Genomic DNA, 26,900 nt, shown 5'->3' on the forward strand with positions numbered 1-26,900 from the left:
AGTTCTGGGAGTCCTCCAAGACCACATCCAGGGGTGCTCCAAGGGTCTTCAGGGCTGCACCTGACAATTGTGCCTTGACCGCTATACTATCTCTCCAGCCCTACAACAATTTCTGTATAAAGTCATATTATCAATGGGCATTTATGTTCCATGTTTTGACAACAATATATTTTTCTTTAATTTATTTAATTTTGGGTTTGGGGGTTTTAAACCATACCCAGTGGTGCCGGGAACTACTCCCAGCTTTGTGCTCTGGGTTGCTACTAAAGGTGCGCTAGTAACAATGCCATGTTTGATATTGAACCAGCTTCGACCATACATATGGCACATGCCTAATTCCTGTACTATCTCTCTGGCCCTACTGTATGTATTTCATTTTTTAATTTTATTGAATCACCATGAATTACAGAGTTATAAAGTTATTTATTATTAAGTTTCAGGCATGCAATGTTCCAACACCAATCACTTTTCACCAGTGTCCACTTTCTTCCACCAGTATCCCCAGTTTTTCTCCCCCACCTTAGGCCTGTATCTCTGTCAGGAACTTTCCCCTTCTCACATTGTTCTAGTGTTCCCTTCCCTATCTTAACCCTCACCCCTACCCCTACTCCAGTGGAAGGCTTCCTACTGAAGACCAGTTCTCCAGCTCTTTGTTTCTATTGCCTCTGGGACTTTGTTATTCCCCTACATAATTTAATTATATCTCACATATGAGAGAGATCATTCTGTGTCTGCCTCTTTCCCTCTGACTATCTTCACTCAACATCATACTCTGCAGATTCATCCACATTTTTTATGCAGCAAATTGTATGACTTCATCTTTTCTCAGTACCACGTAGTTTAGTGTCCCATTGTGTTTATGTACCACAGTTTCTTTTTTTTTTTTCTTTTTGGGTCGCACCTGGCAATGCTCAGGGGTTACTCCTGGCTTTGCACTCAGGAATCACTCCTGGCGGTGCTCGGGGGACCATATGGGATTGCTGGGAATCGAACCCAGGTCGGCCGCATGCAAAGCAAACGTCCTACCCGCTGTGCTATTGCTCCAGCCCCCTGTACCACAGTTTCTTTATCCAGTCATCTGTTCTTGGACAGTTGGGTTGTTTCCAGACTTTGACTTTCATGAGTAGTGCTGCAGTTAACATAGGAGGGCAGATGTCTTTCCTGCATTATACATTTGGACCCTTGGGGTATATTCTAAGGAATGAAATTTCTGGGTTCCATGGAAATCCAGTTGCTGGTTTTTTAAGTAATGATCATTTTGATTTTCAAAAAGGTTGGACCAGTTGACATTCCCACCAGCAATGAATGAAGGTCCCTGTTCCCCCCCACATCACATCCTTGATAACACTTGTTACAGTCTATGATTTGAAACTGCTGACTTCCTAGATATGAATTGTATTGATTACGAATTTTGCTAAAATGAAAGTAATGTTTGATGTTAAGTTAGAATAATGCTAATTTAGAAGCATATAAGGATGCTATGATGTTGGCTATTGAAATCTTTTTCAATGTGTATGCAAGTTGTTTTTCTTCTTTCAGTGGCTGTATAGAGAGACCTGTAAGAACACGACGTTCCTCAGTAAGAAATACTTTTTAAAATGACTCCTCTCCCTTCCTTTTGTTGTTGTGATGACTAGAGTTGTATACATGCTTGGCAGTGGTAACTGCTGGGGCTCACACATCAGACTGTGATGGATACTCATTTCTCCCTGGTGGTCACCCAAGTTTGCACTCCTTTTGTTGCAGTGCATGCACTTGTGCTCTCTAGAAGAGCACTTTTTATTGAGGCACTCAAGTTATAGTTGTGCTTATAGAGTTGCTACAGTGTTGACCCATATACTGGCCAAAGTTAGCTATTCCCGGCCATGGAGCTCACATATCTAAGTAACACTTCAGTTAATACTTTTTTAAAAATTAAATTTCCTTTTTGTTTTCTGGGGCCAGGCCTGGCTTTGCTTGGGGCTACTCCCAGCCTGGTGTGCAGGTGTCACTCCTGGTGGAATTCTGGGGACCATGCCGTGAATTGAATGATCCCCAGAGAACTGAATTGAATCCAGACCCTCATGCATGCAAGGCAATTGCTCTGCCATTGAGCCACATCCCTGGCCTCTAAATTAATAATTAATATCTCTTATTGAGTAATAGCTATATAAAAGACTAATTTCGTTTGTGAATTATCACCTAACCTTGCTGACTCCTCTTGGTCTCAGATATTTAAATATTTAACCAAGAAGGTAAACTATTCTTCATATATACTAAAATTTATATTAATTTCATAGTAATTTTATGAATTATACTAATTCAAAATTATGTTTCAATAAAGTTGTTGAAAAAATTATTTAGAGGCGGGGGGCAATATACTAAAGGGCTTGAATGCATGTTTTTGCTTATGGTGTTCTGGGTTTGATTCTTAGCACTGCATGAACCACTGAACACAAAGCTGGGAATGGCCCCAACAATTCTCCCAATTCTCCCACGGATCTGACTCCCAAATAAACAAAATATAATTATCTAAAGTAAATTATATATATTAGATATTATTTATTTTGTACATAAAAATGTTTATATACATATATATATATTTATTTATGTTTGATTTAGGCATGGGGATCACTCAGGGGTTGGAGTACATGCTCATATAGGAGTCCTAGTTTTAGCCTTCACCACTGTTTGTTCTCCTGAATATTCCTGCAAGTGGTTCTTGACTACCACACTAGGCATAGATGTTGAACACCTCTGGGTGAGGCCCCCAAACAAATATATATATAACTTGAAGCAGGGCAAAAAGTTCAATTCAAACTGTATAATCCCAAAATGTATTGGGTTATGGAATTGAAGACAAGTTGATTTTAAGCACAATTGTCCGATGAGGATTTCCAACAATATCATGGTGTTAGGATTTCCTTTTACTTTTTTTTTTTTGGCTTTTTGGGTCACACTCGGCGATGCACAGGGGTTACTGCTGGCTCTGCGCTCAGGAATTACCCCTGGCGGTGCTCAGGGGACCATATGGGATGCTGGCAGTTGAACCCGGGTCAGTTGTGTGCAAGGCCCTACCCGCTGTGCTATTGCTCCAGCCCCTCCTTTTACTTTTTCTTCTCTGTGTTTTCTGGATAATCTCCATTATAGGATAGGTTCTCTGCTAGTTATCCCAAATTCCGGTTTCAAATCCTATATGAAACTAGTGTCTTATTTCCTAAAGATAAAAAGACAAAATTCCTAGACTGGAACCATTTTTACTTTTTTGTTTGTTTTTTGTTTGTTTGTTTGTTTGTTTGGAGTATTGGGATGCTGGGGATCTAAGCTAGGGCCTCATACATGCAAGGCAAGTGGTCTTTGGCCTTCATATGCCTCCTTTATCATCTTTTTTTTTTTCTTTTTGAATCGCACCCGGCGATGCACAGGGGTTACTCCTGGCTCTGCACTCAGAAATCACTCCTGGCGGTGCTCAGGGGACCGTATGGGATGCTGGGAATCGAACCTGGGTCGGCTGCGTGCAAGGCAAACGCCCTACCCGCTATGCTATCTCTCCAGCCCCCCCTTATCACCTTTTTAAAAAAATGTTGATTTTTTTTTGTTGTTGTTGAATCAACTGGTTGAATCCTCGTTCTCTTCATTGTTGATGAGACTATCATCTCCAGATTGTTCAGATTTGGGCTATATTTTATACTCTAGAGTTGGTATGTACCTTCATCCAGATACCTTCCTCTTCACTTTGGATGAAACTATACAAAGGTATTGGTTGAGGTGGGTAGAAGAAAGGAATAGATGCCAAATACTTATTTTTAGTTTTGGGGCCATACCCTGTGATGCTCAGAGGACCAGGTGATACTAGAAATCCAACCTAGGTTTGCTGTGTTCAAAGGATGCATGTTAGCCTTTTGAGCTATTTCCCTGCCCCTAGTTGGCAAATATTTATGCCATGTTATGCCACATAGCATAACACTGAAAAGAGTCGATTTAAAGAGCTGTAGAGGTTCTATAAATATTTTAGCATCTGTGCCTTTCTACTTATGGTATAACTTAATGTGATAACCAATAGAAATTATTCTTGAACAATTCTGTTGTGTCTAGATTTTGAAACCCCCAAGGAGCCCTCTTCAGGACCTCAGCGGTGGAAATGAAAGAGTCCAGGTAAGTCTGTAGTTCAAATGCTTTATAGATGACTATTTTTCATTGATAGTATTATTATTCACTAACTCCTAAATATCTTAGCATTGCAGCCTGCTATGCTCTTTAGTGCACTTGGACAACATGTTTTACTGACTTTATTTTTTCCTTTTTGGGTCACACCCGGCAATGCACAGGGGTTACTCCTGGCTCATGCACTCAGGAATTACTCCTGGCGGTGCTCTGGGGACCATATGGGATGCTGGGAATCAAACCTGGGTCAGCCGCGTGCAAGGCAAATGCCCTACCCACTGTGTTATAGCTCCAGCCCCCCTGTTTTACTGACTTTTAAAGCAAAACTTTTTTTTTTAATTTTTATTTTTTTATTAGTGAAATACCTTGAGGTACAGTTGTAGACTTACAAACTTTTGTGTTTGAGTTTCAGTTATACAATGATCAAGTACCCATCCCTCCATCAGTGCCCATTCTCCACCACCAATGAACCCAGTAGCCCTCTCAGTAGCCCTCCCACCCCACTAAAGCAAAACTTTTAACCTCTGATTATAGAGGAATCCAGTGTTGTTGAAAAAATAGGAAAAACAGAGAACAAGAATGAAATAACAGATTTCTCATTGATGGTCTATAAAAGGAAATAAAACAAGGATTGTGATTTTGATAGTATGAATATTGCTTAACAGTAAAAGGCTCGTCTTACATGTGTGAGACCTTAGCTAGGTTTGGTCACTGGTACTGAACAGGTTAAAAAGAGATCTTTGGAGGCTGGATAGATCACGTGGAGGGCTGGAGTACATTATTTCCATCCTGCACTCTAGCATTGTCCTCCCTTTGTTCATCGATTTACTCGAGCCGACACTAGTAACGTCTCACAACAAATTGTGAGACTTGTTACTCTTTTTAGCATATCGAATATACCAGGGGTAGATTGCCAGGCTTTGCCATGTGGGTGAGATACTCTTCGGTAGCTTGCCGGGCTCTCGGAGAGGGGTGGAAGAATTGAGCCCAGGTCAGTCTTGTTGAAGGCAAATGCCCTACCCGCTGTGCTATCGCTCCATCCTAAGTCCCCAAATTTGGCATCCAGCCCTGCATGGTCCCTAAGCCCAGCACCAACAGGTATGACCAACTCCCCAATTTTTTTTTTTGGAGGGAGGGTCCACACCTGGTTGTGCTCAGGACTTACTCCTGGCTCTGTAGTCTCAGGGAATGCTGGTGGGCTTGGGGACATTACGGGTGCTGGGGATTGAACCCGGGTTGGCCACATGCAAGGCAAATGCTCTACCTTGTACTATGGCTGTGGTCTCCCATTTTTTCCTCCTGGCTCTGCACTCAGGGATCACTCCTGGCAGGTTCAAGGACCACATGAGGTATCGGGGATAGACACGAGTCAGCCACATGCAGGGCAAAATGCCGTACCCACTGTACTATCACTTCAGTCTCCCCCAATTTTTTTTTTTAATGTTGGGAGAAAGCAAGAATGAGGTACTAAGAGTATACACAGAGGCACTCTTTTCTTTTTTTTTTTTTTGCTTTTTGGGTCACACCCGGCGATGCTCAGGGGTTACTCCTGGCTCATGCACTCAGGAATTGCTCCTGGTGGTGCTCGGGGGACCATATGGGATGCTGGGAATTGAACCTGTGTTGACCATGTTGGCTGCATGCAAGGCAAACGCCCTACCCGCTGTGCTATCGCTCCAGCCCCACAGAAGCACTCTTGTATGTAAATACTTACAGGCTTGACAATTCATGTCTTGCTTGGAGACTAGTGCACAGTTAGGACTTAAAAATAGTTGTGGGGGCTGGAGCGATAGCACAGTGGGTAGGGCATTTGCCTTGCATACGGCCGACCCGGGTTTGATTCCCAACATCGCATATGCTCCCCTGAGTGCCGCCAGGAGTGATTCCTGAGTGCAGAACTAGGAGTAATCCCCGAACATCACTGAGTGTGACCCAAAAAAGAAAAAAATAAAAATAGTTGGTTTTTTGTTGTTGTTGTTTATTTGATTCTGGGCCTCATCCTGCATTGCGGAGGACCATATAAGATGTCAGGGATCGAACCCCAGTCATCTGTGTGCAAGGCAAGCACCTAATCCACATACTATCTATCTGGCCTTCAGTGCTTAAAAATTTTAAGTGCTAGTTTTATTCAAGTGTTTGGATTTTAACCTGATGGTTATGAGATGCTTACTGTGATAAGTAACTTTAGTTACATTATCAAAACTCTGAGCATCAGGCATACAAGGCAAGTAGTCTATCAGTGAACTATATCCTGCACCCCTTGTCTTTTACTTTGGTAATTACATTACCAAAGGTATTTGCTGCTATTAATAAAATAAGGGAAAATAAAATTAATGTAATGAAAAAATGCACAACATAAATTATAATTAGTGAGATATAATTCAAAACCACAGTGATACATATACCTCATAATATTAGGATAACTTAAAAGAAGTAACAGTTAATAGCAAGGATTGGCAAGGATGTGCAGAAATTTGAACCCTTATGAATTGTTTGTAGGAATGTAAAATGGTACAGTTGCTACAGAAAAAGTGTATAGCAGTTCCTGATAAAGAAAAAAATTTAATCAGTAATTCCATTTCTGGGTCTGAAACAGGTTATGTTCCCCATCCCAATTCTATGCCACTTATTGAATACAGGACCTTACATATTTATGGCAAGTATTGTACTGCAGAATTACATCCATGATCTGAAAGCAGGGTTTGAAGAGATATACACAGGCTGATAACATTATTCACAGTAGCCAAAATGTAGAAGTAACTCTGTTGATTGACAGATGGGTGAATAAACAAAATGTGACACCAAAGGAATATTATTTAACCGTTAAGAAAAAAGAAATTTTGGGGGGCTGGAGAGATAGTATAGTGGACAGGTGCTTGTCTTATTTGCAGCTGTCCCAGGTTCAATCCCTTGCACTCCATATGGTCCCCTAACCCCTGCCAGGAGTAAGCCCTGAGCACCTCCAGGTGTTCCTCCATCCCCAAGGAGGAGGAGGAAGAGAAGGATTCTGGCACACTACAATTACTTCAACATGAATGGACCTTGAGAAATTTATGTTAATTTATATAAAGCAGTCACTAGAAACTCATTTGGTGCACTAATGAAGTATCTAGAGGAATCAAATTCATGCAGACAGTAGTGGTTGGGAGAGAAATGGATAGTTTAATGAACAGACAGTTTCTATTTGCAAGATGAAGATAGTTCTAGAGATTGGTAATACAACTGTGTAGATGTATTTAACACTATTGAAAATTATTATGTATTTTAATGGAATACTATGCAGCTGTTAGGAGAGATGCACTGTAGCACTGTAGCACTGTCCTCCTGTTGTTCATCAATTTGCTCAATTTGCTTGAGCGGGCCCAGTAATGTTTCCATTGTGACACTTGTTGTTACTGTGTTTGGCGTATTGAATACATCATGGGTAGCTTACCAGGCTTTGCCGTTCGGGCAAGATACTCTCGGTAGCTTGCTGGGCTCTCCAAGAGGGGAGAAGGAATTGAACCCAGGTTGGCCAGGTTGGCCGCGTGCAAGGCAAACACCCTACCCGCTGAGCTATCGCTCCAGCCCAAGGAGAGTTGAAATCATGAAATCTGCTTATAAGTGGATGGACATGGAAAGTATCATGCTAAGTGAAATGAATCAGAAAGAGAGGGACAGACATAGGAGGACTGCACTCATTTTTGGAATATAGCACTGTAGCACTGTCCTCCCATTGTTCATCGAGTTGCTCGAGCAGGCCCAGTAACGTCTCCATTGTGAGACTCGTTGTTACTGTGTTTGGCATATTGAATACTTCACGGGTAGCTTGCCAGGCTTTGCTGTGCGGGTGAGATACTCTTGGTAGCTTGCTGGGCTCTCTGAGAGGGGTGGAGGAATTGCAGAGGAATCGAACCCAGAACATAATATGAGACTGACACCCAAGGTCAGTAGAAACAAGGGCCAGGAATATTGCCCCATAGTTGGAAGCCTGTCTCATGAGCTGGGCGAGAAGGCAGTTGGAATAAAGAAGGGGTCACTAAGTCAATGATGGTTGGAGGAATCATTCGGGTTGGGAGATGTGTGCTGAAAGTAGATAAAGGACCAAACATGATAACCTCTCAGTATCTGTATTGCAAATTATAATGCCCAAAAGTAGAGAGAGAGTATGGGGGAAGTTGTCTGCCATGGAGGCAGGGGGAGAGTTGGAAAAGGGGCGTATACTGGGGACATTGCTGGTGGAGACCGTGCACTGGTGGAGGAATGGGTGTTTGATCATTGAAACTCAAACATGAAAGCTTGTAACTATCTCATGGTGATTCAGTAATTTAAAAAAATTATTATGTATTTAACACTATTATTATTTAACACTATTAAAAATGGTTAAAGGCCAGAGAGATAGAGAAAGAGGCAAGGTGCTTGCTTTGCATATGGCTTACCCCAGTTAAATCCCTAGCACCACATATTATCCCTTGAGCACTGGCAGGAGTCACTCTTGAGCACAGAGGTAGGAATACTCCTGAGCACCAAATGTGGCCCAGTGCTTGCAGATACTAAATGAAGTGCCAACAGACATATAGTGCAGTAAGTAGGGCACTTCTTTACATGTAGCCAACTCAGGTTTGATCTCTGGCACTCCATATGCACCCCTGAGCACCACTTGGAGTGATGCCTGAGCTCAAAGTCCGGAATAAGCACTGAGCACAGCCACATATGGCCCAATAGCCCCTCCAGAAATAAAAGATGACAAATAAGCTAGTTGCAGAAGGATAAATAACTGCATAATTTTACTTATTGAGGTATCTACAATTCATAGAAGCAAAGTTTTAGCTATGCAATATGCGTATCTTGTAGAGATCTACTATGTGACATGTGCTTAACTAACCATATTGTTCACTGGGAGTCCGCACCAGGCTGTGGGGCGGGTGAGAGCCCTCCCCACCCCAAGGGACCCAGCCCCAGCAGCCAACCTCCACTGCCATGCTCCAGGCTGCTTTCCGGACTGAGCGGCCGTGAAGCACAAAGCGGCCGTGCAACACATTATAAGATACTTCCTACCCACTATGCCTCTCTGTGAGCCCTGCAAGCTACCGAGAGTATCCTGCCCGCATGGGCAGAGACTGGCAAGCTCCCTGTTGGCATATTCGAGATGCCAAATACAGTAACGACAATAGGTCTCATTCCCCTGACCTGGAAAGAGCCTCCAGTTGTTGGGAAAAGATGAGTAAGAAGAGGCTGTTAGAATCTCAGGGATGCAAGAAATAGACGTTACTGGCACCCACTCGAGTAATTTGATGATCAATGGGATGACAGTGATACAGTGACTGTTCATTTAAAAATTTGTTAAGAGGGAGGGGGCTGGAGCAATAGCACAGTGGGTAGGGCGTTTGCTTTGCACGTGGCCGACCTGGGTTTGATTCCCAGCATCCCATATGGTGCCCTGAGCACTGCCAGGAGTAATTCCTGAGTGCAGAGCCAGGAGTAACCCCCGTGCATTGGCGGCTGTGACCCAAAAAGCAAAAAAAAAAAAAAAAAAGTTAAGAGGGCTGGAGAGAGAGTATAGTGGGTAAGGTGCTTGCCTTGCACATAACGGACCTGGGTTCAATCCCTGGTACTCAATATGGTCCCCGGAACCCCAACAGAAATAACCCCTGAGCATAGAACCAGGAATAAACTCTGAGCACCATGGGGTGTATGGCCCAAAATCTTTTCAAAAAAATTTTAGGAGCAATAGCACAGCAGGTAGGGCGTTTGCCTTGCACGTGGCCAACCCAGGTTTGATTCCCAGCATCCCATACGGTCTCCCGAGCACTGCCAGGAGTAATTCCTGAGTGCATGAGCCAGGAGTGACCGCTCTGCATCGCTGAGTATGACCCAAAAAGAAAAAAAAAATTTTTTTAAATTTCTCAAATTTTGTGTGTATTTTACCACTGTTAAATGTTTTAATCTTGGGGTGGAAAGATAGTGAAAGTGGATAAGATGCTTGTCTTGTACATGGCTTACCTTGACCCAAATTTGATCCCCTGTACCACATTTGGTTCCCTGAGCACTGCTAGATGTGCCCAAACTTAAGATTAAGTTTCAGTCTTAAGAGAATATAATGGGGTCCAGAGTGATACTATAGTGGGGGTAGGGCCTTTGGGTTGCATGCGGCCAACTTGGGTTCTATCCCCAGCATCCCATATAGTCCCCTGAGCACTACCAGGAGTTATTTCTGAGTGCAAAGACAGGAGTAACCCCTGAACATTGCTGGGTGTGACCCAAAAAGAAAAAAAAAGAGAGATAATATAGTAAAGTTATCATAACAAGCATCATATTATTTGCTTTGTTTCCATGTTGTCATATTGACAGCAAAATATTACAAGAAGAGTGAGAAAAGATAAGGTAAACTATAAAAGTGATGTTTATGCCAATGTTATTTCTCACCTTAAAAATCATGTTTGTTTAGTGGGTATAATGTTTCTTAAGTGGATTCAATTAAGGTATTTGAGAATTAAATTAAATAAGAATAATAATTGTACTTTGGAGAGCTTATTCACAGTGATTTCATTAATCATACCATCTATTTTTCTGCCCTTAGGAATCCAGTGTTTTCAGAAATAAGAAAAACACTCGTCGAGTCAGCTTTGCCGATACTATAAAGTGAGCTGGAAGAAAAATAATTAAAATTTCGGATAAGTAAAGCTTTATTGGTATATCAAAACAAATTTAGGGGCTGGAGCAATAGCACAGTGGGTAGGGTGTTTGCCTTGCACACAGCTGACCCGGGTTTGATCCCCGGCATCCCATATGGTCCCCCAAGCACCACCAGGAGTAATTCCAGTGAAAAGCCAGGAGGAACCCCCTGAGCATTGCTGGGTGTGACCCAAAAAGCAAAAAAAAAAAAAAAAATTTATTGGGGGCTGTGGAGATGACTCAGAGGACTGAAGCATAAAGTATTAATCAACTATCTTAATACAAACTGTAAAGAAACACCATTAGTTTCTAATTAAAAGTTATACATTTTCAGTAATTTTTGTTTTCTCTTTTAGGGTATTTCAGACAGAATCTCATGTCAAATTCAAAAGAAAGTCAGAAAATGCAGGTAAATTTGTTGCTGAAATGCCTATAAGTCTGTTTTTTTTCTTTTTGGGGGGTGGGAAGGGAAACATCTCTGGCAGTGCTCAGGGATTACTACTGGCTCTGCACTCAGGGACCACTCTATCACTCTGTGGGACTGGGAAAACATGGGGTTCTGGGGATTGAACCTGGATCTGGTGCATACAAGGCAAATGCTTTAGCTCCTATACTACCTTTAGATCTAGTTTTATAATTCTACCTGCTGTTATTGCTCAGTCTGTTTTATCTAATAAACCAATCGATATCTCTTATTTCTTTCTTTTTTTTTTTTTAGATAATCTTTTATTAATGTAATTAGCTTGGCTTAATTAAGGGTCAAACCTGTGGGGCTTCTCCAACCACAGCTATCCTATCCACTACATTAAATGTTTTCACTTTAGATATCTCTTATTTCTTAAGCATTGTAACAAATAATGGTTCCAGAAAGTAAGATGGTAGCTAATAATTTCTCTTGTTTCTTTGTTAATGTTTGAAGTATAACTATAAAGAAATTTTCTAAAGCTGTATCAGTGTATCCTTGAAATTTTTTAATTTTTATTTTATTTTTAGGAACAGAAGCAGGAGAAAATGGAGAAAATATTCCTTTTATACAGTAAGTAATGAAAATGCTACTAAAATTGTATTATAGAAGTTTTTAATTCTTATTAAATGAAGTGGAATTTTTTTTGGAGTATTGTTGTGCTTGGGATCAAAGCCAGGGCCTACTACATGCAACAAAAGTGCTCTGTTGTTGAATTAGATCCTAGGCCCCTAATGAAGTGCTGTTGCTTTTTTTTTTTTTTTTTTGCTTTTTGGGTCACACCCAGCGATGTTCAGGGGTTACTCCTTGCTTTCACTCAGGAATTACTACCGGCTGTGCTGGGGCACCATATGGGATGCCGGGGATCAAACCTGGGTCAGCTGCGTGCAAGGCAAACACCCTATCCGCTGTGCTGTCGCTCCAGCCTCTTGTTTTTTGTTTTGACTGGGGAACAAGAGAGTGGGATATGTGTTTTAGGCCACACCTGGCTCTGTGCTTAGAGATCATTCCTGGTGGTGTTCAGGGGACTATATGGGGACTGAGGATTGAATCCAAATTGACTATGTGCAGAGCAAGCAAGTGCCTTACCTGCTGTATTGTCTCCCCAGCCCCCAATTTGGTGTTTTTTGAAATTAGTCTTTAAATTTGTGAATTGTTGGGAGGCTTAGGGGCCAATCTGACAGTACTTGTAGGGATCATTCTTGGTACCCACGAGACCATGCTGTGTAAGGTTTTAAGTCTAGGCCTCTTGCTTTCAAAGCATGCTCACCAGCCATTTGTCTCTATCCCCCACAGAAGTACTTAAAGATTTTTCTTTTGTTTCATGGTTCACACCAGACAGTGCTCAGAGATCACTCCTGGTGATGCTCAGAGGACAATCTGTGGTTTGAGGATCAAACTGGAGTCTGTCAGATGCAAGGCAAGCACCTTACTTGCTGTACTATTTCCCTGACTCAGAAGTACATTTTTAACTTAAAAAATACTTTTAAAGAGGGAGGAGCCATTCAGAGAACGTTCAATGGGCTGAATACATGCTTTGCATACTGAGAAGGTCTTTGTTAGATCCTGGTACTACCTGATTCCTGAGCACAGAGCTGGAAATAGCCACCCAGAATCTACCAAATATCCCTCCCCAAGACAAAAATGGCATCATTTAATATTTGAGCACTTTACCTGTTATTAGACAAAGATTTACCTATAATAATTATAGGCTGATTTTGCAAATACTTGTCATCTTCCCAATAACAGACATTTGGTTTGTTTCCTTTAATTTACTTTTTTTTTTTTGTTTTTGTTTTTGGTTTTTGGACCACACCTGTCGATACTTAGAGATTTCTCCTGGCTTTGCACTTTAGGAAATATTCCTGGCAGTACTCAGGAGACCATATGGAATATTGGGGATTGAGCCTGGGTTGGCCATATATAAGGCAGGCACCCTACCTATCACTATCACTCCAGCCCTTGTTATTTTAAAGTTGCACTTCCACCCCACCCCTACCACCCACTCACCTTCACTCCCTGTTTTGGGAGTATTCTAAACAGCGATCAGGGGAGCTGGGGGCCAGTATTGGTGATACTTCGCCAACTGGGCCAGGTGGTTCAATACTTGGGCCCACTAATTCAGTGTTGCTTGGGTCCAGTGGTGCTAGGTGGTGTTCAGAGTCCTCCGGTACTATGGTATCCCAGTGGTGCTAGGATGCCATGCAGCATAAGTGATGAAGTAAAAAGCATATGCCCTGATCCCTGAGCTATCTCCCCTGTGTCATAAAGCTAAATTTCTAGAGTGAATTGCTTTAAAAGTTTGTTTGTTTTTCTAATAACAATCAGCATGTGTTCAACCTATTTTTATTCATTTATTACTTAGTTTTTGGGTCATACCCCACTGTGCACAGGGATTACTTCTGATTCTGTGCTTAGGGATCACTCATGACTTCCTGGAGGTGCTCAGAGGACCACATATAATGCCAGGATCAAACCTGGATTAGCTGCCAAAAAGGCAAGCTCTATCCACTGTACTATCTCTGGTCTAAGTATATTTTAATTTTTGAATTCAATGTTATTGGGTTTGGGGCTTTATCTGGTAAGGATTAAACTTGGGGTTTAGTCCGGGCTCTGTACTCAAGGATCATTCCTGCACAGGCTTTGGGGACCCTATGTGGTTCTGGGGATTGAATTTAGGTCTGGTGCATGAAAGTATTCTACTTGCTGTGCTTGGGGACTGTAGCCCCTGAGTGTATTTTTATAGTGTGGTGTTTTTGGGGCAGAATTTGGTTTTTGTTTTTGTTTTGTGTATGCTGGTTATCAAACCCAGGGCCTCACACATATAAATCATAAGTTCTATCACTGAACTACAGACATGTCCCCTTGAAATTAACCACCATTAAGAAGGCCTAAAAGATGGCAATAATGGCTTAAATCACCTGCCCAGGAAACATGGTTGAGAATCAAATCCTTATACCTCCAGCGTGCATGCAGAGGTGATTTTGGTAGGAAAAGGGTCCAGAAGACTTGGGCCAGAAAGATAGAACACAGGGGATTGTCTTGCGAGTGACTGACAACTGATTTGATCCCTGACATCCCATCTGGTCCCTCAATGGTCCCTCAGGCACTCTCCCTGAGTGCAGAGCTAGGAGTAAATCTTGAGTACCCATGGGTGTGACCCAGAAACAAAACAACCAAACAAAAGAGTCAGTGGTTTATAAAGCTTGGTGTGAGGCCATGAGCCAGCCCACCCCATACCATGTTTGGTGTTTTCGGGTCCCCATCAAGGGGGAAGGGAAAAAAAAAATCAGTGAACTTTATTAAAACCATACTGAATTGCCTTGTAATTTTTTCTGACAATTGTAGAAGAATCTTTCAACTGATGTGATTCTTGCTGATTTTTGCTGAGTATTATATTAAAAAGATCTTTAAATTTTTAGGAATAAGAATCTTGATGATAACTACTGTGAGATTACTGGTGAGTATGGCTAGAGTACATTTTTTTGGAGGGGGTGTGTGTCTTGTGGCTACACCTAGTGGTGCTTGAGGGCCTACTCCTGGCTTTGTTCTTGGCGGTTCTTCCTGGTGATGCTTGGAAGGCCTTGTGGTGCTAGGGTCAAACCAGCATCAGCCATATGCAAGGAAAGTGCCTCAATTCCTGTACTGTCTTTCTATCCGTAGAATACTTTCTTATCATAAACATTTCTTTTCATCCAGATTCTTGATAATATGTAAAAGAATCATGAAGAAAAAGTGAAAATTATTTCTTATATTAGACTTTCAATTTTTAAACTTTCAAATATTATTTCTTTCATATTGTTCTTGCTTTTGTCTCTTTTGTGAACACCACTCATTCACTTAACAATCGAATGAATATTGATTTTTGGTTTGGGGACCATACTCTGACATGCTTAAGAGGGCTACTTCTGACTGGCTCTTGTTTCATGGTGCTCAGGGGACTATAAAAGCATGCTCATTAACTCTTTGAACAATGCCCTAGTCCCCTAGGTGGATTTTGAAGAATGTTTTTTCACTCTCTATGTTTATTTGGTAATATTTTCTTTCTGTTCCCTCAGCTAGCCTTTAAATCAAGTTCTCATAATTCTTTCTTGAGTATTGTATTTAGTTTCTTTGGCAGGGATTGGGGGAAACAAAGGGAACATACATACACTAGCTATCTGAGCTATTTCCTGGTTCTGATTATAAAAATTGTGCCTCCTTCTTTATGCTTTAGTAGGGCAGTTAGTTTGGGGACACATAATATGTTCTCAGTTAAGATAAATACATTGAGTTTTTGTTGAACAAGTGAAACAAAGCATTGTATAAATGAAGCTTTTCTTAAAAACCTATGGGAGGCAGAGAAATAGCACAGTTGGTAGGACATTTGTCTTGCATACAGTCAACCCCAGTTTAATCCCCAATAACTGCATGCTCCTCCAAGAAATGCCAGGAGTGATCCTCATTATGTAAATGCTGCTTTGGTTTTCATCCCAAAACCAAAATAAATGAAAATAAAATTAAAAGGATGTAATTAGTATATTATGTTCATTTGAGTTTGCCATAAATCTTATTGAGAGATTGATCCAAAGAGCTGGAGATTATGCATTGCATGCATGAGTCCCAGATTCCTTCCAAGCACCTCATGATGCCTAGAACATCTCCAGGAATGTCCTCACCCCAAAAACATGCATTTCCTATTTTCTTTCTTTCTTTTTTTTTTTTTTGCATTTCCTATTTTCTTATAGCATTTCCAGTCTCTTCATATTTCTATAGTCCAATCTTATTAGTTTTTTTATATATATATAAAAAGACTATATATATGTGTATGTGTGTATATGTATGTATATATATATGTATGTGTATGTGTGTATATATATATGAAGACATGTCCGAACATGGCTTTTTGTGTTTTTATGTGTCATATTCGATGATGCCCAGGCTTTATTATTGAATCTGTGCTTAGTCTTGGCTCTGCATTCAAGGCAGGAGCCCATCCGCGATACTGTCATTCTGACCTCAATTCTAAGGTATCTTGTATCTGATTCTTTCTCATCATCTTTTATTCTAGCATAAAATCATTTTATACATGAAGCTCCTCATTGGTTCATCTTCTCATGAATCTACTTTTGCTTCCTTCTGTGGAATTATTTTATAAAATACATAACATATGGGAATGTCTTTAGAATCCTTAATATAGAATTGGGCTGGAGCGATAGCACAGCAGGTAGGGTGTTTGCCTTGCATGCGGCCGACCCAGGTTTGATTCCTCTGCCTCTCTCAGAGAGCCTGGCAAGCTACCAAGAGTGTCTCGTCCCCATGGCAAAGCCTGGCTAGCTACCTGTGACGTATTCGATATGCTAAACACAGAAACAACAAGTCTCACAATGGAGATGTTACTGGGCCCGCTTGAGCAAATCGATGAACAACGGGAGGAGAGTGACAGTGACAATATAGAACTGAAGATGTTAAAAAAATCTTTTGTTTTGTTTTGGGACCGCACCTGGTGGTGCTTCTGGTACCATGCCTGGGCTATTCCTGGTCTGGTGTTTGGGGTCACTCAGTAGTGCTAAGGAGATCATCACATACTTGAAGCACTGTGGATCACAAACAGCAATGCCACTGAAATGGCACTCAGCATGTGAGGAAGTATTAGGGATCAAACTACAACCTCACAAATGGAAGGTAGGCACTATATGATTCATATTCCTGGGCACAGGACATTTTTTGTTCTAAATGAGATTTATTACCTAAATTCTTACAAAGGACTGAGTAACATAAAACTTTGAGAATATTGTAACTTATAGAAGAAGGAAAATCAGGCTTATGGAAACTTATTTGTCATTAATTATACTTTTTTTCTTTTGCTCAATAGGGATGGACACTTTGCTTTGTGCTCCCATTCAGGCCCAAATGCAGCACAGAGAGGTATGAGTTTGTGGAACAAATTTTATATTTTAAATTTCTCTTGATAGTTAAAACTTTAAAAATGTAACAAATTTAATGACTATAACAATTTGGGGATTTTTCCCCCCTAAAAAATGGATCAATATAGGCCAAAAAACTTAATGCCTTTTTATTTACCTAAGGTGGTTAAGTCACTATTATTTTTGAAATTCATTTTCCTTCCCCATTCCATTCCTTTGTTATTGTTGATGTTGTGATGACTGGGTTCACATACCTGGAGGACAGTGACAGTGACAATAAAGAATTGAAGATGTTCACATACACCTGGTTGTGATGCTTGAATACTTTTAACTGTTGCTCTCTGGGAATTGTACATCAGGTTGTGCTTACATCCTACTGAGATGCTCACCAAAGTTTGCACTCCTTTAGTTACTGTGATTGCACAAATGATTGCTGAGGCTTACACTCTTAGTTGAAGCATATAAGTTATAGTTGTGGTGCTCCCTGGAGAATGCTGCAGTGCTCACACTTGTGCTTACTAGAGGTCACACATTGTTATGATGGTGCTTAGAAAGTACTCCTGGTACCATGCCTAGGGCTACTCCTGGTATGGTGTTTGGGGGTGACTCTCAGTTGTGCTAAGGAGATCATCACATATTTGATTATTGCACTTTTTTTGTTTTTTTGTTTTTGTTTAGGGCTGGAGCGATAGCACAGCGGGTAGGGCGTCTGCCTTGCACACAGCCAACATGGCCGACCCGAGTTCGATTCCTCCGCCCCTCTCGGAGAGCCCGGCAAGCTACCGAGAGTATTCGATATGCCAGACACAGTAACAACAAAGTCTCCAATGGAGACGTTACTGGGCCCGCTCGAGCAAATCGATGATCAACGGGAGGGCCTTTACTTACTTTACTTGTTTTTGTTTAATGGATGTCATACTTGGTGGTGCTCAGGGCTTACTCCTGGCTCTATGTTTAGGGATTACTCCTGGGTGTATCTTGGGGAACCATATGTAATGCCAGGGATTGAAACCAGATCAGCTGTGTGCAAGACAGGCGCCCTGCCCACTCTGTGCTATCACTTTGGCCCCAGTGCTTGCACTTTTTACATTTTAATTTAATTTTTTCATTTTTGAACCACATGCTCAGCACTTAGTGCTCAGAGCTTACTCTTCCTGGTTCTTAGCTCAGGGATCATTCATGATGGTGCTCTTTGGTGGCCAGGATTAAACCTGGGTCAGTTTTGTTCAGTACAAACGTCTTACCCACTGTGCTCTCTCTTGGGCCCATCTGGCACATATTTTAAATTGCAGTGCTTATCAGGGGATACACACTTTTTTGTGGTAGTCAAATATATCTGGTGTGGTGCAGTAGGAAATCAGTTGTGATTTTGTGGTTTACAAACAGAAGAGCTAGCAGCATCATGATTGGCATACGTGACGTGAGATTTGAACATGTGACCATAAGCTTATAAGGCAGATTCTCTGAGTTCCTTGCTATATTTCTCTGGCCTTCTCAATATAAATATTAGGGAAATACATAAATTATATCAGAAGTTTAATAGACATATTAATTATAATATATGAATTATAATAGGCATTTGAATGATAACGAGCATATGAGTTCTTTAACAGGCATATGAACTTTTTTTTTTAATTGAATCACAGTGAGAAGCACAGTCAGGTACATGAACTTTAACAGGCATATGAATTATCTCTGGGTTTTGTTAAAATATAAATTTGTTTTTGTTTATTTGGGTTTTGAATCACACCCTGTGGTGTTCAGGGTTTACTCCTGGCTCTGTGCTTAGGGTTCACTCCTGGTGGAACTTGGGTACCATATGGGGTGATGGGATTTGAGCCTGTGTCGACCATGTGCAAGGCAGGCACCCTACCCCCTATATTATCTGTCCAACTCCTATTTTTGTTTTATGTTTATGATCTATATCTGGCAGTACTCAGGGGCTACTTTCAGCTTTGTGCTTAGACATCACTTCAGAAGAGTTTCGGGGAACATGTAGTGCTAGGGATTAAACTTGGACTTCTCAAATGCAAAGCATGTCCTCAGCTCTATGAGCAAACTCTCCAGCTCAAAAATATAGATTCTTATCCTATATGTCTGGAGTAGACTATATTTCTAATAACATACTAAGTAAGTGATACTAGTGTATTGGTCTATAGACCATGCCTGGAATAGCAAGTAATTAGACTATGTTCTTAATTAAAAGGTAAAGGTAAAGGTAAAGGCCCTCCCGTTGATCATCGATTTGCTCGAGCGGGCCCAGTAACGTCTCCATTGGAGACTTTGTTGTTACTGTGTCTGGCATATCGAATACTCTCGGTAGCTTGCCGGGCTCTCCGAGAGGGGCGGAGGAATCGAACTTGGGTCGGCCATGTTGGCTGCGTGCAAGGCAGACACCCTACCCGCCGTGCTATCCTCATGCCACTGCCCAGCACTGCCAGGTACAGCCCCCGTGGCTCCCTGTGTGTCACTGGGGAGTTCCCCACTCCCCTGAGTACTGCTGCTAAGGACAAAAATCACGTCACTGGGGCTGGAGCGATAGCACAGTGGTTGGGTGTTTGCCTTGCACGCAGTCAACATGGCCAACACAGGTTCGATTCCCAGCATCCCATATGGTCCCTCGAGCACCACCAGGAGTAATTCCTGAGTGCATGAGCCAGGAGTAACCCCTGAGCATCGCTGGGTGTGACCCAAAAAGAAAAAAAAAATCACGTCACTGCTGGTCAAAATAGCCAGCAGTGAAATTTTAGTTACCTGTCACCTGCTGTAATTAAAAGAATAACCTATTTAATATAGTAATTCTAATTTTTATTATAATTATATTTGGTATTGTCGTTCTCATTTTTTTAGCTATTCTAGGGTGTATATTATTAACCTTTAACTTGTCCAAAAACACAAAGTATTCACATACTTTAGGAAAACAATTTAATGACAAATTATATACTATGTTATTGATTGAGACAACAAAACTATCATGAAACCTCACTGAAGATTAATTATATAAAACTATGTAGTATATATATTAAATACTTGTGTTTGGTCAACTCTCCTATGTTTTGCTTTTATTGTAGATTTCAACTACTGAACATAATCATGAAAGAAAACATGAAAATGATCAAACAATAGTCTTTTCTGATGAAAACCAGATGGATCTGACAGCAAGTCATACAGTAATTATTAATAATGACCCATTAGATTGTACCCAAGGACAAAAGTCCAACAAGATAGACACTTCATCATTTCTAGCTAATTTAAAGCTCCATACTGAGGATTCAAGAATGAAAAATGAATTAAAAATTTCCATGGATCAAAATACTTCTTCAGAAAAGAAAATAAATTTTAGTGACTTCATAAAAAACTTAAAAAGAGAAAAATCAAACGATTTTCCTTTTAGTTTTTCTTCTAATAAAGAAAATTATTTTTCTTCTGATAAGGAAAATATTGAGGTGCACATATATTCCAAAAATTCAAATAGGACCTCTACTATGTATCAGAAGCATGAATCTCTTAATGTTGAAGAAAATAGCACTAATATGACTAGACTCTTTAGAGAACAAGATGAAGAGATGAACTTTACCCAGTGTCACACAGCCAATATTCAGACTTTGGTTCCCTCATCCAATGAAGCCGGATTAAGGGAATTTAAATGTGATGATACTACAATTTATGGCAATGATTTTATGGATTTGACAGTTAACCATACTATACAGATGTTACCTGCGGTAAATAATTTGTCCCAGTCAGAAAGTCAAACTAAGGATGTCTGGATGGATGGCACAACACATTGTGGAATTAATGCTCCAGAAAAGAAGACAGTCTTTAAGAATAAATTGAATGATGCCTTAAACCCTGAATGCAAAATGGACAATAGCAGAAGTCATATTATAAGGACAAAAACTGACACAGTTGCACAGTCTTCTAACCAAGAGACTAGAACATTGGCCATGACCTCAGAATCTACACTTTTCAGTCCAGGTAGACAAGATTATAAGACAGTTTTTTATTCTACTTATAATGATGCCATGGAATTGACCAAATGTGTCTCAAGTATTAAAGAGAAGGAAAATGTGCTGAATCATGATAATAATTTTTCTAACATGTATCCTAATCCGGATGCCATCTCTCTTTTCACAGACAAAACTATTTACTCAGGAGAGACTAGCATGGACATTACCAAGAGTCACACTGTTGCAATAGATAATCAAATTTTTAAACAAGATCAGACAAATGTACAGATGGCAGCCACACCAGTATCTGAAAAAGAAGTGACTAAAAAAAACCTAGCCATATCAGAGGATGGGGGAATGATTGTAAATTGTAGCTCAATTTCTCATGTATCTAAGGAAAGATTACAACAGAGCCTGGAAAATCCTTTATCTGTTTCATTAATTGACAAGAAGACTGAAATCTTTATAAATGAGGATATGGATCTGACTGAAAGTCACACAACTATCTTAGGATGTCAGCCACCGCTTACATGTTCTAATCCAGCGCCTGAGAATATCTGTAATCGTCACTCTCGCAGCAAAAGTCCTTCAAATGAATGGGTATTTTTGTCAGAAGGACAGTCTGCTCTGAAAACTCCTAGTACTACTGTTAACAGTCACACATTGAAATCTATTCCAGACCAGAATTCTAAACTGCCTGAGCCACCAAGGAAAAGTTTAGGTAACCCCATACCTGGCTGTTCACATAACAAGGCAATTGTTTCTTCAGAGGAGAAGCAGAATATGGATCTAACCAAGAGTCACACTGTTGTCATTGGATTTGTTCCTTCTGAAGTACAAAAACTTGGTAAGACTAATTTAGAAAACACTAACAGCCAACTAACAACAATAAGCAGACAGATAGCTGTAGATGTTGAAAAATGTGTTAATGTTTCTATAGGAAAAAAATGTATTGCTAATGATATGGATGTGTTGGAGGTCGAGAGTGTACAGAAACCTGGACTTCTGAGTGAAAAGAAAGATGTTGAAATTTGTGAAAGGAAAAGTGGCAGACTAAAAGTTGATAAGACTATAGTATTTTCAGAGATTGATGAAAATGATATGGATATCACCAAGAATTATACAGTGGAAACAAGTCACAGACCTTTCTTAGAACATGATTCCTGTTTGATGCCTTCGGCAGGAACATCTAAAACTGTTTTGTATTCATGTGGGCAGGATGACATGGAGATCACTAGAAGTCATACAACACTCTTACATTGTAAAACTCTGTCACCAGGTAAAATAACTACTAGGCCTATGGATAAAACTGTAATATTTGTAGATAATCATGATGAACTAGAAATGACCAAGTCCCACACTGTTTTTAATGACTGCCACACAAATGATAAAACTGCACTTCCAGATAGATCTAACTGTGAACTATACAAAAAGAACAGCCTTGAAAAGCCAGAAGTGGTACCTATTCCTGAGAAAAGTGCTTTCTTTCAAAAGAATGATGATGGTCGTGATTCAGCAGCAAAAGTCAGCCACTTAACAGCCGGGGAGTGGTCTAATACTGGCTCTATTACTAAAGCTGTAGAACTTACAGGTGATGACATGGAAGTATCTAAATCAAACATTTGGGAAAATGACCAAGATATACAAAAGCCTGGGCGCCTGCGTGAACCTCCAGGGAAAAGTCAGAAAAGAAAAAGCCTTTGGTTAAAAAATGACAAGATTATTGCATTTTCAAAGAATGACAGTGATATGGATATCAGCCAAAGTTGTATGATGAAAAGAAATAATGAAAGTGCCTTGAAAGATGGAGAGGACTCCAATTTGTTTCCTTTGGCTGGAACTTCTAAAACTATTTTATATACATGTGGACAGGATGACATGGAGATCACTAGAAGTCACACTACTGCCTTAGAATATAAAACTCTGTCACCAGATAAAGATATCATTAGACCTATGAACAATTCTGTAATGTTTGTAGATAATCAGAGTGCTCTGGAAGTCACCAAGTCCCATACTGTTTTCATTGATTGTCAGGCCACAAGGAATTTTCTTCAGAAGTGCCCTGAATTTGAAATAGCAAAAAGAAAAACCTTGGATGCCTCTTTTCCTGAAGATGATAGCTCTGTTCATGATGTCACTAAAAACCCAGAAGAGGCTAGAGAAAGCAGTCATCAAACTGCTCTTCGTGGATCCATTGATAATCATTCCTGTTTATCAAATGTCTCTTGTTTTAAGAATTTGCATGAGAATGACAAATCCTTAAGTGATAAAAAGAAACAATCCAGTGATTACCCAATACAAAATGACCTTACTTTTGTAAACAATTTAGATGTTGAATGTTACTCAAAATCTGAAGGGCAGCCTCTCTCTGCTTGTTTGTCAGAGAAGGAAAAATTTATTCAAACCAAAGGACAGTTAGACTATGCCATAACACTGTTCAAAGATCAAGATCTGATTAAAGATTCCAAAATTCACTTAGCTGATCAAACTTTGGTAGTATATAATCAAGATCTGGGAAAGATGACTAAAGTTAATTCTGAGCAAGTATCTTTGAAGATCCCAGAAGCTCAGAAGGAGTCCTTTATTGATAATGCTGCACATGATGTAAAGAAGATATTTGTTGAAAATGTATGTGTTGTTTCTCAACCACATTTTACAAACCAGCAACTTCCATCACCTCAACAAGGACAGTGCATTGTCAATAAAGATGAAACAATACTTTCTAAAGATGTAAACAATTTAAATACTGTTTCAAGAAATTCCTCTGTACCCACTTTCGAAAACAAATCCAAAATCCTAAATAATGAAAAAGAGTTTACTGTAGCCTGTAAAAAAGAACAGGAGAAAAACATTAAAACAGCTCAACATCATACAGCTGTAGATTTCAGCAATAATCCAGACTTGACCAAGCAATTTAATGAAACTCTTGCCAACCCTAAAGATTCTATAATTTCATCTAACATTGAAAGTTTTAGTAATATCAAGCCAAATCTGAATGATTTGAATGAAACAGATTTTAAAACTGCTCCTATGTCATGTTCTCCAAAACAATTTCTTGAATTAGTAAACAGGGCACATAGTAATATGGTGCAAGCTACAGAAATGCATAATATTAGCACAGTTACCAACAAAGTTAATGATGATGGAGATGAAGGAGACAGAACTTCTCATAATGTAGTTAAAACTAACCCTGTACCAAGGACTGCTAGAAAAGATAAAGTGAAGAGATATTCTTTGGGAATTTTTTTGCCCAGATTGCCAAACAAGAGAAACTGTAGTGTTACTGATATGGATGAACTGGATCAAATGCCAGCTGAGGCAACTGATTTAAATTGTGTAGAAACTCAACCGGTCTCTGGCAAGAATTCAGGCATTGGGTTTGTTACTACTAAACTGAACTTAAGTCCGTCTCAGTATATAAATGAGGAAAATCTTCCTATAGATCCTGGTGAGATTAATTTCTTAGACTCTGTTAGCTTAGAAGTGGATGAAAAGGCTTTGTTTGAGACCAACCAAAAAGAGATTTCATCACCTGAAAATAAAATGGAAGAAAACTGCAATAGTCAAAAAAGAGTCTGGGTACAAGAAGAGTATGATACTCAAAATGAGAAAAAAATTAAGAAACATGACATTAGGTTTACTGATACTACACCAGATCAGGAGGTGAGCTCTGTCTTGAATTTTTTTAATTATATGTATTCTTGAATTTTAGTCGGGTAAGGCAGGATTATTTCTCATTATAGGACTGAAAAATATTCTTTTGTTTTTGGAGCTGCACCTGGAAGTGTTTAGGGCTTACTCTTGGCTCTGTGCTCAGGTATCACTCCTGGAGGGGCTTGAGGGACCATATGAGCTGCCTGGAGTCAATACAAGATATCTGCCCAGATAGACCAATACATGCAAAGCAAGCCCCCTGCGTAGTGCCCCTGAAATATATAGAATATTAATTAGCAGCAAGACAAAACCATTTTAATTAACAAATGATTACTAAAAAATGAAATGGCAAGTAACTGGAAAAATTAATGTTGGAATTATGGACTAAATATTTGTCCTCTCTAATGGTTTGTCATTATGGCTTTTTATTTAAGAATCTCTTGGTAGGGCCAGGAATGTTGCTCAATGGTAAAGCCCTTGCTTTGCATGTGTGAGAACCCATGTTTGATCCTAAACCAGGATTGCATGTGTGACTCTAGTTTAGAAACATCTGACACAATTGTTGAGTATCATTGGGAGGGTCCCAGAGCCCTTGAAAACTGCTTGGGAGACCACCTCCACCCCCTGCCCAAAACAAAAAACATTGCTTTTAAAACCATATGTCTTGGTAGGCAGATGAAAATTACGTGTACTGTTATAAATGAAAATAGTTAAATAGTAAAACTTGAGTTCAACCAAAAGATTCTTGGTTACCTAGTGGAAGAAATACTAAAGTTTAAAAATAAGCTTATGCAGGCTGGAGTGATAGTATTAGCACATAGGACTTTTACCTTGCACCAAACCAACCCAGGTTCAATCCCTGGCACCCCATATGTTTCCCTGAGTACCACCAGGAATAATTCCTGAGTGTAGAGACAGGATTAACCCCTGAGTACTGCTGGGTGTGACTCCTCCCTCTCCCATCCCTCCCCCAAAAATATTTCTTCTCTGTACTCTGGCCAGGACCACTATGTACAGCAGTATTCGGTCTGGCTTTCTTCACTGGAGCAGTAGACCCTTGTAGAAAGTAGCTTGATAAGATAGGTCAGCATTTAATAGCTTAAAGAATCTGGCTATAATTTAAATAAATCTGAAAAACAATTTGCTTACACAGTATAAAGCTATTATTTCTGCATATAAAATGAAGTTTTAACTCTAAATTCCAGGGTTCTGGGGCCAGAGCAACAATACAGCAGTATTATTGGGCACTTTCCTTGCATGCAACAACCTGGGTTTGACCCCCTTGGCATCACCCATGGTCCCTCAAGCCTGCCGGGTCTGATCCCTGATGACAGAGCTAATAAGCCCTGAGCAGTGCCAGATATGGCCCCAAAGACCAAGATTGCATATTATTCTAGTCGCCTTGGGCATTTCCTATGAATTAGAGATAAATTTTATGTTAAAAGTAGTATTTCTGTTAGATTTAGTCCTTACTCATATATAATGTCATAACTATCCTGATGTCTTTTAATTGATAATTTCAGATTACTGGTGACCATGCTGAAGGGAATATAGATAAGACTGCTAATAGTATGAGCAGGACCCCATCCAGTTGCAGCAGTTCTCTGGATTCAATCAAAGCTGATGGAATCTCTCTGGACTTTAGCAGTAAGATCTTGAAGACTAAACTATTGAAGTCATTTACTTACTTGAGTAATAATGTATTTTATTTTAGGAGTTATTTGAAGGTTTTGGGGAGTTATACAACTAAACTTTTTAGGAGTAATAAAGCAAAATAACAGTGAGATTTTTTTTTTAATTCTTAAATTCCATTCATGGATATATATATCCTACAAAGGACAGTCATTTCTTTACAGACTTGTAATTATTAGAGAAGCATTAAATGAAGCCTTAAAACTAATATTACTCTGAAAATAACTATTTCCCACAAAGATCCTAAAGGATATCTTCAGGAACATGAATCACACATAAAACTGAAGAATAATTAGAGTTAAGTTTACAAGTTAATTTGACTTGTTCATTGACTGAATTTACTTTTTTAGCACACCGCAATTGTCAAATGGAATCTCAGTTTCTCACAGACACTATTTGTGAAGAGAGCTTGAAGGAGGTATGTTAAAGTATTTATCATTT

The 26,900-nt window shown here is 39.9% G+C and overlaps 1 protein-coding gene across 1 annotated transcript in view; it reads left to right on the top strand.

Moving 5' to 3' along the window:
- KNL1 (kinetochore scaffold 1) overlaps window positions 1-26,900 on the top strand; it is a 54,713-nt gene that overhangs the window by 3,554 nt on the left and 24,259 nt on the right. Inside the window, exons 2-11 of the mRNA XM_056133966.1 lie at window positions 1,540-1,579; window positions 4,075-4,134; window positions 10,703-10,764; window positions 11,154-11,206; window positions 11,800-11,833; window positions 14,683-14,720; window positions 17,115-17,167; window positions 20,238-24,776; window positions 26,291-26,414; window positions 26,810-26,877. Of these exons, the coding sequence (XP_055989941.1) occupies window positions 1,540-1,579; window positions 4,075-4,134; window positions 10,703-10,764; window positions 11,154-11,206; window positions 11,800-11,833; window positions 14,683-14,720; window positions 17,115-17,167; window positions 20,238-24,776; window positions 26,291-26,414; window positions 26,810-26,877 (5,071 nt within the window). The remainder of the gene's footprint in view (window positions 1-1,539; window positions 1,580-4,074; window positions 4,135-10,702; window positions 10,765-11,153; window positions 11,207-11,799; window positions 11,834-14,682; window positions 14,721-17,114; window positions 17,168-20,237; window positions 24,777-26,290; window positions 26,415-26,809; window positions 26,878-26,900) is intronic.

The sequence above is a fragment of the Sorex fumeus genome, unplaced genomic scaffold (genome assembly GCF_029834395.1).
Source record: "Sorex fumeus unplaced genomic scaffold, SorFum_2.1 ptg000098l, whole genome shotgun sequence".
NCBI classification, from domain to species: domain Eukaryota; kingdom Metazoa; phylum Chordata; class Mammalia; order Eulipotyphla; family Soricidae; genus Sorex; species Sorex fumeus.